At 38.8% G+C, this 15,174-nt stretch overlaps 1 protein-coding gene and 1 long non-coding RNA gene across 2 annotated transcripts in view; one reads left to right on the top strand and one right to left on the bottom strand.

Moving 5' to 3' along the window:
• Positions 1-7,873, top strand: part of HSPA14 (heat shock protein family A (Hsp70) member 14) — a 38,872-nt gene extending 30,999 nt beyond the window's left edge. The window contains exons 11-14 of the mRNA XM_025445190.3: positions 3,359-3,571; positions 4,174-4,347; positions 6,531-6,601; positions 7,667-7,873. Coding sequence (XP_025300975.1) covers positions 3,359-3,571; positions 4,174-4,347; positions 6,531-6,601; positions 7,667-7,745 — 537 coding nt within the window. The 3' untranslated portion in view covers positions 7,746-7,873. The remainder of the gene's footprint in view (positions 1-3,358; positions 3,572-4,173; positions 4,348-6,530; positions 6,602-7,666) is intronic.
• On the bottom strand, positions 4,172-15,095 carry LOC112658897 (uncharacterized). The gene is made up of 5 exons (XR_007405683.1): positions 14,771-15,095; positions 9,890-10,063; positions 5,941-6,079; positions 4,740-4,894; positions 4,172-4,318 (listed from the first exon to the last, which is right to left on the bottom strand). It is a non-coding gene; the product is annotated as an uncharacterized LOC112658897 (long non-coding RNA).
• Positions 15,096-15,174: the final 79 nt, after the last annotated feature.

The raw sequence follows: 15,174 nt of genomic DNA, 5'->3' as shown, positions 1-15,174 counted from the left end.
GACTCCTAGTTTGGATTGCATCTCATTCAATTGATTTTTTATTTCTGCCTGATTGGATCTAAATTCTGCAGTCATGAAGTCTCTTGAGTCCTTTATGCTTTTTTCTAGAGCCACCAGTAGCTGCTGTATAATAGTGCTTCTGAATTGGCTTTCTGACATTGAATTGTAATCCAGATTTTGTAACTCTGTGGGAGAGAGGACTGTTTCTGATTCTTTCTTTTGAGGTGAGGTTTTCCTTCTAGTCATTTTGCTCAGTGCAGAGTGGCCAAAAGCAAGTTGTATTGGGAAAAGGAGAAAAAGAGAGGAGAGGAAGAAGGAAAGAAAAGAGAAAAAGAAAAAAGGAAGAAAAAAAGAGAAAGAAAGAAAAAGAAAGGAAAAAAAGGGTGGTGGAAGCAAACAAATCAAAAAGCAAAAAAAAAAAATAAAAAAAAAGAAACCACGGGGAGTATCTTCTGATTCTGTATACTTTAAGTCCCTTGACTTCCCCTGGAACTTGTCCGTCTAGCTGGTCTTCTGGGGGAGGGGCCTGTTGTGCTGAATTTCAGGTGTTAGCACTTGGGGGAGCTGCTCTGCCCCCTGCCTGGTGCAGGGCTCAGTGGGGGTTGTTTACCCCGTGAGGCCCCAGGAGGAACAACTGCAGTGGCGGAGCCAGCTCTCGAGCCCTGGATTCAGCTACGGCAGGAACTACGGAGCTCTCTGCAGGGCCTGGAGGCTCCGGGGCGGGGCCGCTGATCTGCTCAGCTGGGGCAGGAGCGTCCTTGCTGTCCTGGGCCCTCCTGGCCTCTGCCTCTCCCGGGGGGAAGCCGGATCCTGGGCTGTCTCCCCAGCGCCCTGTGCTCCGGGGCCTGCGCTGTTGGATTCGCGCTCCCAGCCGCGCAGCCCCCTCCACGCAGAGCCGCCGCCTGAGCCCCTCTGAGCTGCTCCGGGTCCAGCCGTGAGCGCTGCGGCCCTTAGGGAGCTCGGCTGCGGGGTATGGCGCACTCTCCTGGGCGCGCAGGTGTCTGTTAGTGTCCCAGGGAGCCTGAGGGCATCCCCGCCCTCCTGGGGTCCTGCTCTAACTCCCTGCGGGCGCCTTTCCTCCCGGGAAGGTGGTGCAGTTCCTGCTTCTCCGGGACGGGGCTCTCCTGTCCTGGGGACACTCGCCCCGGCCTCAGCCCGGCTCCTCGTGGGGCCCCCTCCCCCTTGGATGCCTTTTGTTTCATTTCTTTTTCCCCATCGTCCTACCTTGATAGAAGCACGAACTCTTCTCACTGTAGCATTCCAGCTGTTCGCTCTTTAAATCTCAGGCCGAATTCGTAGATTTTCAGGATGATTTGAAGGTTATCTAGGTAATTTGGTGGGGACCCGTGATTTGGGGACCCTACTCTTCAGCCATCTTGCCCCTCCTCCCAAGAAGTAATTATTGATGATTTCCCTTCTTAGGCTATTTAATATCCTGTGTGCCTATGGAGATGTAAGTGTTAAGTGTATGAATAACTGAGGAAATTAAGGTCTTTATAAAGGAGCAATTTTATTCAGCTTTAATGAGGTGTAATTGACAAATAATTGTAAGCTATTTATAGCATACAGGTGAGATTTGATAATATGTATACATTGTGATAGGATTCCCACCACAGAGTCCATTAGCACATTAGTCACCTCATATTTTTACTTTTTTTAGGTCAGGGGTGAAAACACATAAGTTTGCTTTCTTAGTAAACCTCAATCACACGGTACTATGTTATCAGCCATAATCACCATGTTATACATCAGATTCTCAGACCTTACTCACTTACAACTGAAATTTTGTACCCTTTACTAGCCTCTTCCTATTTCCCCCATCACTTAGCTCCAACCACTTTTCCATCTTGTTTCTATGAGCTTGACATTTTTTTTCTTTTTTTAGATTCCACATATAAGCAACACCACACAGTATTTGTCTTTCTCTGTTTAGCTTATTTGACCTCTCATAATGCCTTCAGATTCATTCATATTGTTGCAAATGACAGAGTCTCTTCCTTTTTAAAAACTGAATACCTCACTGTGTTTGTATATATGCCACATCTTTATCCGTTTACCTATCAACAGACGCTTAGGATACTTCCATATATTAGCAATTGTGAATAATGCTATAATGAACATGAGAGTACAAATACCTCTGAGATAGTGACTTCATTTCCTTTCAATATATACTCAGAAGTGGGATTGCTGGGTCATACGATAATTCTGTTTTTAGTTTCTTGAGGAATTTCCATACTGCTTTCCATAGCGGCTTTATCATTTTACATTCCCAACAGTGTACAAGGGTTCCCTTTTGTCTGTATTTTTGCCAATACATGTTATCTCTCATGTTTTTGATGAGAACCACCCTAACATTTGTGAGGTGATATCTCATTGTGGTTTTGATTTGTATTTGCCTTATGATTAGTGATGTTAACCATCTTTTCATGTGTCTGTTAGCCACCTGTATATCTTCAGAAAAATGTCTGTTCAAATCCTTTACCCATTTTTTAATTGGGTGGTTTGGTTTTTTGCTTTTGAGTTTATGACTTTCTTTTATATTTTGCATATTAACCCCTTTTCAGATATGTGGTTTGCAAAAATTTTTCCCATTTTTATAGGTTGTCTTTTCATTTTGTTGTTGGTTTCCTTTGTTCAGAAGCTTTTTAGTTTGAAGTTACTTATTTTTAGTTTCGTTGCCTTTGCTTTGCGTGTCATTACTCTCCTGACTTCAGCAAGCAGCTTTATTACTATTACTTGGAACTGTATTGGGAAAATCTCTTATCTTTGTTTCATTAAGATTATTTTTTGAAGATTTATTTTGTTATTTCATTTGGAATACATGTATTGACTATCCGTGTTGGTTTCTGTGCATTACATGTAACTGCCACGTTCTAGTCTTAACACATAGCAAATGAACTTTGTCAGTCAGCCCAGCCCAGGCTCCTGGTTGCTTCTCAAACCTTTGTGAGATCTCATTTTAAATTTTGCTTTTATGAGTAAAAAATATATTAAATATTTAAATGTGTTAGATATATATTTATATACATATGGTAAGTACAACATAAAATAATGTTAAAATAGGGCTTCTTATATTTTATTATTACATGTAGTAAAGATGGCTGAACCTGGGCAGCCCAGGTGGCTCAGTGGTTTAGTGCTGCCTTCAGCCCAGGGTGTGATCCTGGAGACCCGGGATTGAGTTCCGCGTCAGGCTCCCTGCATGGAGCCTGTGTCTCTGCCTCTCTCCCTGTGTCTCTCATGAATAAATAAATAAAATCTTTAAAAGAAAAAAAAAGATGGCTGAACTTAAACGCTTAATTTTGAGAAATAGCTATTGTTTAAAAGTAAAAAACTGAAAATTATTTTTATTTTCCAGGTTGTCCTTTGTGGAGGCTCTTCTCGAATTCCAAGGCTACAGCAACTGATTAAAGATCTTTTCCCATCTGTTGAACTTCTGAATTCTATCCCTCCTGATGAGGTCATCCCTATTGGTGCAGCTATAGAAGCAGGGATTCTTATTGGGAAAGAAAACCTTTTAGTGGAAGACTCCCTTAAGATAGAGTGTTCAGCAAAAGATATTTTAGTTAAGGTATGTTTAACTTTTCTTTACTTTTCCATAAAAGTAGTATCAACTTATTGCCATAAGTTTTTATACATATCATGGTTTTAAGTGGAACTTTGTATATTGTTAAAAAGTTTAAATTTAGATTTATAATTTTACATTTAATGAGTTTCTCATGTTCTTTCAGGTGGTGTTTAACATATTAATTTTTTTTAAGATTTTATTTATTTGAGAGAGAGAGAAAAAATAAGAGCAGGTGGAGGAGAAGAGGGAGAGAGAGAAACAGACTCCCCACTGAGCAGTGAATCCCATGTGGGGCTCCATCCAAGGACCCCAAGATCATGACCTAAGCTGAAGGCAGATAGATGCTTAACTGACTGAGCCATCCAGATGCCCCTAACATGTTAATTTCTTATATTTTTAATCATAAGCTTCAAATCCAGAACCTGTTTCAATTTATTTTTAAATAAAGTAGGTTGAGATTAAGGATCATTTCTAATTTCTTTCTTTGCCTATCTGTAGTTTCCAAATTATCAACAAGGAATAAGTAGTATATTTATAATGGGAGTGACTTTACTATTGTAATGATAAATATCAAAGGATATACATATTATTTTTCTGTTTATTAGGGAGTCGATGAATCAGGAGCCAATAGCTTCACAGTACTCTTCCCATCGGGAACTCCTTTGCCAGCTCGAAGACAACACACATTACAAGCCCCAGGAAGTATATCTTCAGTATGCCTTGAACTCTATGAGTCTGAGGGGAAAAACTCTGCAAAAGAGGAAGACAAGTTCGCACAGGTGAAGACAAATTTGAACAATGAATTAGTCATGTGAAACTGTTTAGCTTTTCCTTCTTCATTAGACTCAGTTTAATATCAATATAAAATGTATATAAGACATCTAACACATTTTTATGAATGGATTACTTCTTTTAAAAGAAAGAAGCAATTTTAATCTGAAAGAGTTACAGGAAAATAAGAACAACATACAATATGTATTTTTTCTGTTTGCCTTTGTGTTCTCAGCCCTCCTTGGTAAAATGTAAGTGGCAGGGGAAAATGACATTTTTTGGTTTGCCATATGCCAGGTGCTATACCAGGCAACTTACATATATAATCTCAAAATGCCATGAGATAATAACTTTGTTCATTTCATAGATGATTGAGAAACAGGTTCATGGCAGTAAATACCTTGTTATTTTCCTGATTGGGCTAAGATTTATCCTTAGTTTGTTTGGCTCCTGGCCCCTTCCTCTTGCCAATATACCGTACTGCCTCTGATATGGGATACCTTTGCTTTTCCAAAATACCACATTCATATTTCACACTGTCGAGTCTTCTGCGTCCTTTAAAAGGAATGAAGTGGAGCCACATTATTTGCTTAGAAACATGGCCAAGAAATATAATTACACTAAAACACATATACAAGGACTGCAGAGCCATATTTATAGTCTGATGTCATTTGTGTCTAAATAAAAAGTTTGAGAGCATGAGTGTGGGTGAGGGAAATGGTGTTTGGGTAGGTGTGTGTATATAAATATCCATGCATAGATACAGAAAATATCTATAGGTATTTGAACTATATTTAGGAAACTTAACAGTGGGTAGATTTGAAGGTATCAAGAGGGGTTTTTTGTTTTGTTTTGTTTTTTTACTTTTTAACACTTTGTCCTGAATTTTTAATCAACAGCACAGGACATGAGCATGAAATATTTTTATAATGAAAATAAAACAAATATGGTAACCAAAGAGAATGTATAGTACTTTAAGCTTTATATCTATTTTCTAATTTCAACAAAAGAATAATGAAAACACACATACAAAACATATCTGGGCTCCACCTCAGACATCTTAAAATCTAGGGCTTCTTCAAAAACTCCTCCAGATGTTTCTGTTGTAGATTACTATAATATAAGCCCTTTCCTGTGTACTATATTTCTAAACTCAGTTGGCTGTCTTAGTAACCCCTTAGCTTCTCTCTATTGTACATTACCTTTTTTCCTCACACACTACTCTAAGACTGCAGCTACTGTCACCATATCCTAACTTACAGATGCCAGAAGGAGAATGGTTAGTCACCTAATACTGAATTTGGAAGATACTCATTTAAAAATCCCATCAGTTCTAGCCTCTGTGTTTTTTTTTTTTTTTTTTTTTTTTTTTTAGCCTCTGTGTTTTACAAAAGAGTAAATCAAGGTACTTAGTGCTTGCCTAAGGTCATAAGACTTGCTATTGGCAAAGTCACTTCCAAACTTAGTTTATTGGTATACCTTTCGTTAGGAAGCTAAAGAATTTTTTGATAACTTCATTAGTATCTCTTACATACAAATGCAATCATAGTTGTACAAAAGAATTTGTCAAGTATTTCTTTAAATTGGTTTATTAGGGGTACCTGTGTGGCTCAGTGGTTGAGCGTTTGCCTTTGGCTCAGGTTGTGATCCCAGGGTCCTGGGATTGAGTCCCACATTGGGCTCCCTGCAGGGAGCCTGCTTCTCCCTCTGCCTGTGTCTCTCATGAATAATAAATAAAATCTTAAAAAAAAAAAAAAGAATAAATTGGTTTTCCAAGTGTATTTAAAATATTGGAAATTTTAAAAGTTTATATGGAAGTATATGTCAAAATATAATTTACATGTTACTGGTACTGACTTAATAACCAAAAAGCAAAGAAGTCTTTATTTTCTGAGACACAGAATACTTCATACAGAAGCAATCATTTTAATCTAGGACATCACATTTAAGAGGAACAAATCTATTAGTTATATGCTCTCCTTACAGAGGAGACATTTCCACTTAAGAAAGCTTAGTCCTATTCTGATTTTGGTAAATGGTAGGAAAACCGAAAACTGCCCTATTTTAAAAGGTTTGTTTCAGTAATAAGTAAGATTTGATCCATTGGAATAACTGATGCATTAATATTTTGACTTGATATAATAATACTTTGGTGTACTAAATGATCTTTGTATTATTTTTGCACAAACAGGTTGTACTCCAGGATCTAGATAAAAAAGAAAATGGATTACGCGATATATTAGCTGTTCTTACTATGAAAAGGTACAAAATTAAACTACTTCTGATGTTGAGAAAATTCACTGTGAGGCTTGACCTTTTTTTCTTAGTTTGTTGGTTCTTCACACATTGCCATTCTAGGAAAATCATATTTTAAAGCTGACAAAGATTTTACCAACAAATTATATTTTCTGCCGTGCAAAATTGCTGTCTCTTACAAAGAAAACTGTATCTCAAATCATTTGCATTCTGAATTTTTTTATGAACTCTTATTTTGGTGTGGTCAGCCTAAAAAACTGGTCCATGAAGTTTGAAGTATAATTTTTATCAATTTTAAATATAGTTCTCTAAGGTTTACATAATTAATATTATTTGTCCTATGAAAGGATAAGTTTATTTCAATATTGCTACAGAAGATCTCTAGGAAGTAAATTCTTAGATAAATCCAGATATTAACCACTCCACTAACAACCAGCCATGCATAAGACTATGTCTGGCAAGTAAATCATTTCCAAATTAACCCTGAGGACAATTCATCCCATAACCATACTTAGCAAGAATGTCAAATTCATTAGAGTAGGTTTACCTTGGCCTGCCTGGGCTTAAAAATGGCAGGTTGGGGCAACCCCGGTGGCTTAGCGGTTTAGCACCGCCTTCAGCCCAGGGCATGATCCTAGAGACCTGGGATCAGACCCATGTCGGGCTCCCTGCATGGAGCCTGCTTCTTCCTCTGCCTGTGTCTCTGCCTCTCTTTCTCTGTGTCTCTCACGAATAATAACAACAATAGTAATAATAATAAAAATGGCAGGGTGCATCTTCAATGTGTATGAAGTCTTAAAGTTGAGATTTTTATCATTGTATCATGGTTTTCAAGGAATACCAACTTCTGTATCACGGGTCTAGGAAGAGATTTTTAAGAACAGCTACCTAATTATAGCATATGACATTAATTTTAGACATTTAGACACTGATATTGTGTTTCTTCTTAATCTTAATACTCTTCTTTCAGAAATTAAAATTATTTGTTTACTCAAAGTCCTCAAATAATTTCTTTAGAACTTTCTGCTCTTATGACATGAGCTTATAAAATGTTATTTTTTGTTTGTTTAGGGATGGATCTTTACATGTGACGTGCACAGATCAAGAGACTGGAAAATGTGAAGCCATCACTATTGAAGTGGCATCCTAATGTTCTAAAGAAACCAGAAATTTTTTAGAACTAGAATATTATTTGGTTTTGTTTACAAGTGATGTTTATATTAAAATACTTTTTGAATGAATTGTATATGTTTCTATTAAAATACAATATATTGGTAAGTGTTGCAACCTTTTTTTGTTTTCCATGATGGGAAATATAAAGTCCTTTAGTAGTGGGAGACATAAGGAGCTTTTTCTATCATGAAGCTATTTAGAATTATTTAATTGGATGGAAGGAAATTTTACAAGAAATTTAACAGTGTCTTTTTAAAAAATTTTTGTTTCTATAACTTCAAATTTGAAGAAGTCTTACTAATTCTTATTAGACAATAAACTAAAAACAATTTGAATATCTTTGATATTAAATGAAGAAATTGGAGAGCCATGTGCAAAGTAAAATACCATTTTTGCTTAAAAGAAAAAAGTAAATTCATAACCCAACTGTTGTATACACATATGTATGCAACAAGCATAGGAAACAAAAATCTAGAAGGCTGCCCACCAAACTCATAACAGTGGCCTTTTTGTGGACAGAAATATTATAGGGTGCCACTTTCACCTTTCCTTTTTACAGTTTTATTTAGTGTGATTTTTCTAACATATTTATCTCTTGAAATTAAAAGATTTTTCTATTTTGAAGAGAGGGCTAGCCACATTCCATTTATCAGAGAACAGTAACTAGTACACTGAGATACTCAGTGGATTACTAATGAAAAGCTTATTCACTAACTAAAACAAGACAACTAATCTGTGTATATTGAAAAAAGAGCTGGAAGGTAAGCAGTGTACATCAAACTCTGTTATCAAGAGAGGATTTTCCATTCATTTCTCTCCTTGGTTCCCAGAAGACTTGAGAAGAGGAAATACCTTTACCCAGTGGTAAAATTAAAAAACAGTGCTGTTTTTATCTTGTTCAGGCCTTGTGGATGTGCTTTATTCATTATAGTTTATTTTTTTGGAGCTAGGTTGCAGTAATATTCTGTTTCTAAAGATACAGAAACCAAACATTTTTTCCTGATTATTCTGTGTCAAATTATTGACAGAATCAAGAAGAATTCAGATAAGATTTTGACTCCACAAAGAAGCAGACTCAAAGATATATCTTTTGGATTAAGGCTAAATACTTAGCTATTTTTTAGGATCTTTTCCAAAGTTATAAAAACTTGGGAATCAAGTAAATAAATGTAAATTAAATGTTTTCAAAAAATAGGAAAATAGCATCCAAACTAGTTGAACTCCTTTCCGTTATGCTTTGGAAAGTGCTTTAGGATTTTATTTTGTAGTTATTGATAGCTCTTTAAACATCTCAGGCCCTGGCCAACTATAGCCAGTGTGTCAGTTCTTCACCATTCCTATTTTTGTAAATAAAATCTTACTAGAACATAGCCAGGCTCAATGGTATATGTATTGTTTGTGGCTGTTCTCACACTGTAATGGCAGTGAGTAGTTGCAACAGAGACTGTGGCCCACAAACTTTAAAATACTTACTGTCTGGCTCTTTATAGAAAATGTTTGTCAACCCCTAAAGTAGATTAATGAAATTTATAGAATAAAATATCATAAGGATTTATCCAAAAGTTTTCTTTCCTTCCATGTCCATTAATTATTTATTTATTTGACTGCTTTCTCCACTAGAGCAGTAAGTATTGTGAGAACAGAGACACTCTTAGTCACCATTATGTCCCAGGCCCTAGAATAATACCTGAACATAGGTGTTCAGTCAGTGTCTATCAAGTAAGTGCATTACATGGAAGAAAAAAATAAGTCCTCTTTTTATTCTACAGGACAATGGTCACCAGTAAGTACATCTTTTGCATATCTTATGATTTCTTTAGAAATAATAAAGAAGGAAAGGAATACCACTACTTCTGGCTTCATTAGTCAGCTTTGCATGATTTTTTCCTCAGACATACCAAATTTGAAATTGTCACCGAAGGTGCTCTATTGCCTAGTAAAATGTAATCCAATTTTTTTTGCATCCTCATATGACAAGTTATTTTTCTTGGGGAAGTTTTGCCTTAAACTAACTTTTCTTTCTTGTGTTTTACTTTTTCAAGATAAAAATAGCTTTAACATTCTTCTAATTATAAAATGATACATGTTCATTAAAATTAAAATTTCACAAGAAAGGGGCACCTGGGTGGCTCAGTAGGTTAAGCTCTTGACTCTTGATTTCAGCGCAGGTCATAATCTCAAAAGAGTTGTGAGGTCCAGTGTCAGGCTCCAAGCTCAGCAGGAGTCTGCTTGAGATTCTCTTTCTTCCTCTTCCTCTGCTCCTCTTCTGTTCACACATGCACATGCAAATTCTCTCTGTAGTAAATAAATCTTTTTTTAAATGTTAAAAGAAGTAAAATTGCAAAGGAAGAAAATCTAAAACGTATTCCTACCGTGTTGAGTAACAACTGTTAAGACGTTTTTGATGAACATCTTGATAATCTTTTCATGCACTTACCAATTATCTTTGCAGCATCACATACATTTAAAAACATGAGCACTTTTGCTAGTAAAGCAAGAGGTTACGTCAAACTATAATTTTGCCTATCTACATATCTGATACTGTCTAAAGGACAGAGCCAAATATGCAGCTAGAAATAAATGCCTACATATAATAGTGTGAAAATCCTGGGAGGACAACATATCTGGCATCACAAACAAAGCTTTTTATATGTATAAGAACTTTTAAAGATTAAAAGAAATGTATCAGCACAAAACAAATTCTGTGGGAAAATGTTGAGATTTCTAAAATAACTGAGTGACCATGTAACATTTATAACAATACCAGTTTGTTTGCTTTAATTCTTTATCTCATTTTTTAATTATGACCTCACTCTAACTGCCTGAGTAGTTGCAATAGAGTGTAATCTAGCCTCTTTTGTGTTCTACATGTAGAAATAGATTCAGAGGAATTAATTTATTCAAGAACTGTCAGTAAATGTGAAAATTTGAACTAATACTCATGCTTTTTTTGTGAAGTTTTTCTTGCTTACTATTATAAGCACTTTATGTGCATTTCATTTAAATTTACACTGTCCATTCTACTGTTCCCTGCCTTTCAAGAACATTCACATGAAAGAGGAGACATTCCATGGGTCTCCAGAAATCATGTTTGCAATGGTTTTTATGAAAAAAACTGGGGAGTAGAGGCATAATTCTTTGTTTCCCTTGAGGACATTGATATATTCCTCTCAAGTTTGATTTCCCTTTCTATTTATAGCCAGGATTTACCAAGATCCTCAAAAGTTTTAGTCTTAGGACTCATTTACACTCTTAACAATTATCGAGAACAGGGGTGCCTGGGTGGCTCCATTGGTTAAGCGTCTGCCTTCAACTCAAGTCATGGTCTCCAGGTCCTGGGATTGAGCCCTGCACTGGGCTCCCTGCTCAGCAGGGAGTCTGCTCCCTCTGAGCCTCCCCCTGCTTATGTTCTCTCAAGTAAATAAAATCTTTAAAAAAAAAAAAAAGTTATTGAGAACCTAAAGAGCTTTTATTTATATTGACTTTATGGTAATAGTTATTTACCATAGGTGTTAAAACCAAGAGATTTTTTTTAATCCTTCACTTTTAAATTTAAAAATTAGATGTTAAGTAACATTTTTATGAAAAGTAACTTTTCAAAAAAGATTTAGTGGGTAAGTATATCATTTATGCTTTTTCAAATCTCTTTAATGTCTGCCTTGAGAAGATAGCTCTGTTCTGTTTCTTCATTAACTCCGTTGCAATGTCCAAGTTGTTTTTCTCTGAAAAACCTCACTCTATACTTGTGAGAGGAAAAAAGGCAGATAATATCTTGGTATTATTATGAAAAGTTTTGAACTTATGAGCCCCCTGAAGGGCTTCATGGTCCCTGTCCCATAGTTTGGGAGTTGCAGTTTTAGATAGTAGACACAGTGGTGCCTGTTGAAGAGACCAGGTCTCATCTGTCTCCTGGAATTAGTGGGGTTGGACATGAAAACAACTAATTTACAAAAGAGTCTAATCCATTCTGTAAATTTTTACTGATACTGAACAAGACCTAAAGAAACAGACAAGATGACTACAAATGTTGGGAAGTGCATTTGGTGCAAAGAAGAGAGAATGGAAGAGGGTAGGTACCTACTTTTAGTTAGAGTGACCAGGAGACGCCTCTGAGGAAATGGAAGCAGCTGAGACCCAAACAATAAGAAGGTAGCCAGGTGGAGAGGAGCTTGTCTTCTAGGAAGACAATTCTTCCTACAATTACTTCCTACAATTAGGAAGTAATTATAGAGTTGCCTTAAGGTATTTATTTATTATCTGCTCCTCCCACTAGGATATAAGGTCTAGGCAGAAACAGTCTTTTTCTTTCCTGTTTTAGCACCTCATACAGTGCCTGACACATAGGAGATGTACCATAAAAGATTTCTGAATGGATGGAAAACATCCTAGAGAACAGTGAGCACAAGGGGAGAGTGGCAAAGTAAGGTCAGGGTGACAGGGTTCCAATCACTTAAGGCCTAGCAACTATCCAAAGGTTTAGATTTGGGGCCCCTGCATGGCTGAGTCGGTTAAGCATCCTCCAGCTCAGGTCATGATCCAGGGTCCTGGGATGGAGCCCCCATCAGGCTCCCTGATCAGCGGGGAGTCTGCTTCTCTCTTTCTCTTTCTGTGACCTCTCATTGCTCTTGCTCTCTCTCAAACACATACCTTTTAAAAAAGATTTGAATTTTATTGTAGGTACTCCAGGAAGTATTTAAAGCAGAAGGACATGTCCCACTTTATGTTTAAGGTCACTTTTTCAGTTGGATGGAAAAGGGATTGGAGGGGAAGCAATAGTGGAAGTGAAACCAGGTAGGCTTTTACAGGACTGAGGGTGAGAAATGGCCTGTACTAAGGTCATAGCAGCAGCAATGGAGAAAAGAGATAGAATCAAGGTGTATTTTAGACATAGCATTGACACAACTTGCTAACGAAATTACAGAATGAGGAGAGTAAATCAAGATGACACCTAGATTTCCTTCTTGGGCCCCTGAATAGATGGTAGTGCCAGTGTATTAAGATGAGAAAGTCTGGGGGTATGGCAGTGGAGAGGCCCAGGCTTGGAGGCAAAAATCAAGGGCACTCTTAGGAGTGTGTTTGATTTGAGATGTTTGTGCACACCTAAGAGGATATGTCAGCTAGGTGCTATGAATATTCAAATCTGGAATTCAGGGGAAAGATTAAGGCTGGAGACAAAAAGTCGGAAATCTTAAGTATAAAGACAGTCTATAAACCCATGGGAATGGAGGCAGTCACTTAGGGAGGGAGCCTAAGAGAGATGTCTTGGAGACAAGCCCTGAGGAACCCTAGCATTTAGGCTCGATAAAGGGAGCCCAAAAGGGTAGTTAAGAGAGGTCAGTAAGGTAGAGGTAAGTGAGGTAGAAGAAAAACCAAGAAAGACATTGAATTAAGACAGATGCTCCTGGGGTGTTCTAAGAACATAGAGGACAGACAAAAAATACACTTGGGGAGGGAAGGCGGGCGAGGCTGTATCGAACGAAGTCTTAAAGGATCTCTAGGGCAGCCCAGGTGGCTCAGCGGTTTAGCGCCGCCTTTAGCCCAGGGCAGGATCCTGGAGACTTGGTCAGGCTCCCTGCATGGAGCCTGCTTCTCCTTCTGTCTGTGTCGGAGTCTCTGTCTCTCACGAATAAATATAAAATCTTAAAAAAAAAAAATCTCTAGTAATCCTAGCAAAGATGGGGGAAAGTAGGCATTTTCTATCAGCAAGGGCAGAACTGAAGAAGTCCCTGGGGACAGGGAGCAGGAATATTCAAGGAAGTCATAAACTAGAATAGGAGAGAATGATGGATGAATCCTTTATTTTTCAAAAACAAAGTGATGGATGAGCAGTAAGGCTTGACAAGTGGACAGGAAACACCAGGTTACAAAGGGGCTTCTATACGACAGGGTTGGATAGGACCTTTAATTCCTTACTATCAAGGTAATAAGATGTTCATTATAGAACATGGTTAAATATGTAAAAAGGAGAAGTCAAAAAGGAAACCACTCCCCGGAGATTTTACATTTATCTTCCTCTACATTTTTATGTAGTTGAAGCCTTTTAGGGCAGCCCCTGTAGCGCAGCGGTTTAGCGCTGCCTGCAGTCCGGGGTGTGATCCTGGAGTCCCTTGATCGAGTCCCACGTCGGGCTCCCTGCATGGAGCCTGCTTCTCCCTCTGCCTGTGTCTCTGCCTCTCTCTATCTCTCTCTGTGTGTCTCAAATAAATAAATAAATAAATAAATAAATAAATAAATAAACAAATCCTAAAAAAAAAAAAAAAGAAATTCGAAAAAAAAAGAAACCTTTTAGTTTTTTGTTTTGTTTCTATTACACACTTCCTCCATGATAATAAAGGCCTCATAAACGTCTTCCTAAGTGGCTAGACAGTATTTAATAATGAGACCTAACACACTGATTTCTTTAGTGTTCTGTGCGCACCCTTCCCCTCGACGCCGCCCAGAAGCATCAGGTGGAGAACCTGGGCACCTGGGTGGCTCAGTGGCTGAGCGTCTGCCTCCGGCCCAGGGCGGGCCGTCATCCCAGGTCCTGGTGATCCAGTCCCGCGTCAGTCTCCCCGCAAGGAGCCTGCTTCTCCCTCTCTCATGAATAAATAAATCTTAAACAAAAAAACAGGCAGAACCTCAGGTCCCAGCCCAGACCTACCTAATTTGAATCTGCATTTACTGTAACGAGATCCCCCAGATGATTCCCATAGCCACTCAAGCGCGAGCAGCACCGATGGAGACTGGTGGTTTCAAGCGGCGGCAGGCGGCACACTGCAATCACCTGGGGGAGCTCTTAAAAAATTCGGGATCCCTGGGTGGTGCAGCGGTTTATCGCCTGCCTTTGGCCCAGGGCGCGATCCTGGAGACCCGGGATCGAGTCCCACGTCGGGCTCCCGGTGCATGGAGCCTGCTTCTCCCTCTGCCTGTGTCTCTGCCTCTCTCTCTCTCTCTGTGATGACTATCATAAATAAATAAAAATTAAAAAAAAAATTCCAACGCTCAGGTCACGCCCCTTACCAATGCAATGCATCTCAGGGAGCGGGACCACAACGCAAAAGCTTTCCACGTGATCCCAGCTTGCAGCCCATTTTGAGAACCTTTGATCTAAGGGTGTAGCGTGGAAGGAAAACCATGGTTAGCTGGGCTCAGGTAGCTGAGGCCCAGGCCCGGGAACAGGGAGGTAGAACTACTCCGCACCATATGGCTCCGCTCTGCGTCGTGGATTTTGCACAACATACAAGCAGCGCTGACGTGGAGCAACGCAAAAGCGTGGGAAGGCCTGGTGCGCGCGCCAATCAGGGATGCCGGCCGCGGCCCCTCCCGCCTCCACGCCTCGCGGCTCCCGCGCCCTCCCGCGCGTCGGGATGGGACGTGCGGCGCCTGCGCGCTGGCCGCCGCGGCCGCGGCCGGGGCCGGCCTCC

This window comes from Canis lupus, chromosome 2 (genome assembly GCF_003254725.2).
Source record: "Canis lupus dingo isolate Sandy chromosome 2, ASM325472v2, whole genome shotgun sequence".
In the NCBI taxonomy this organism is placed as follows: domain Eukaryota; kingdom Metazoa; phylum Chordata; class Mammalia; order Carnivora; family Canidae; genus Canis; species Canis lupus.
This window is presented reverse-complemented; position numbering and strand designations above follow the sequence as displayed.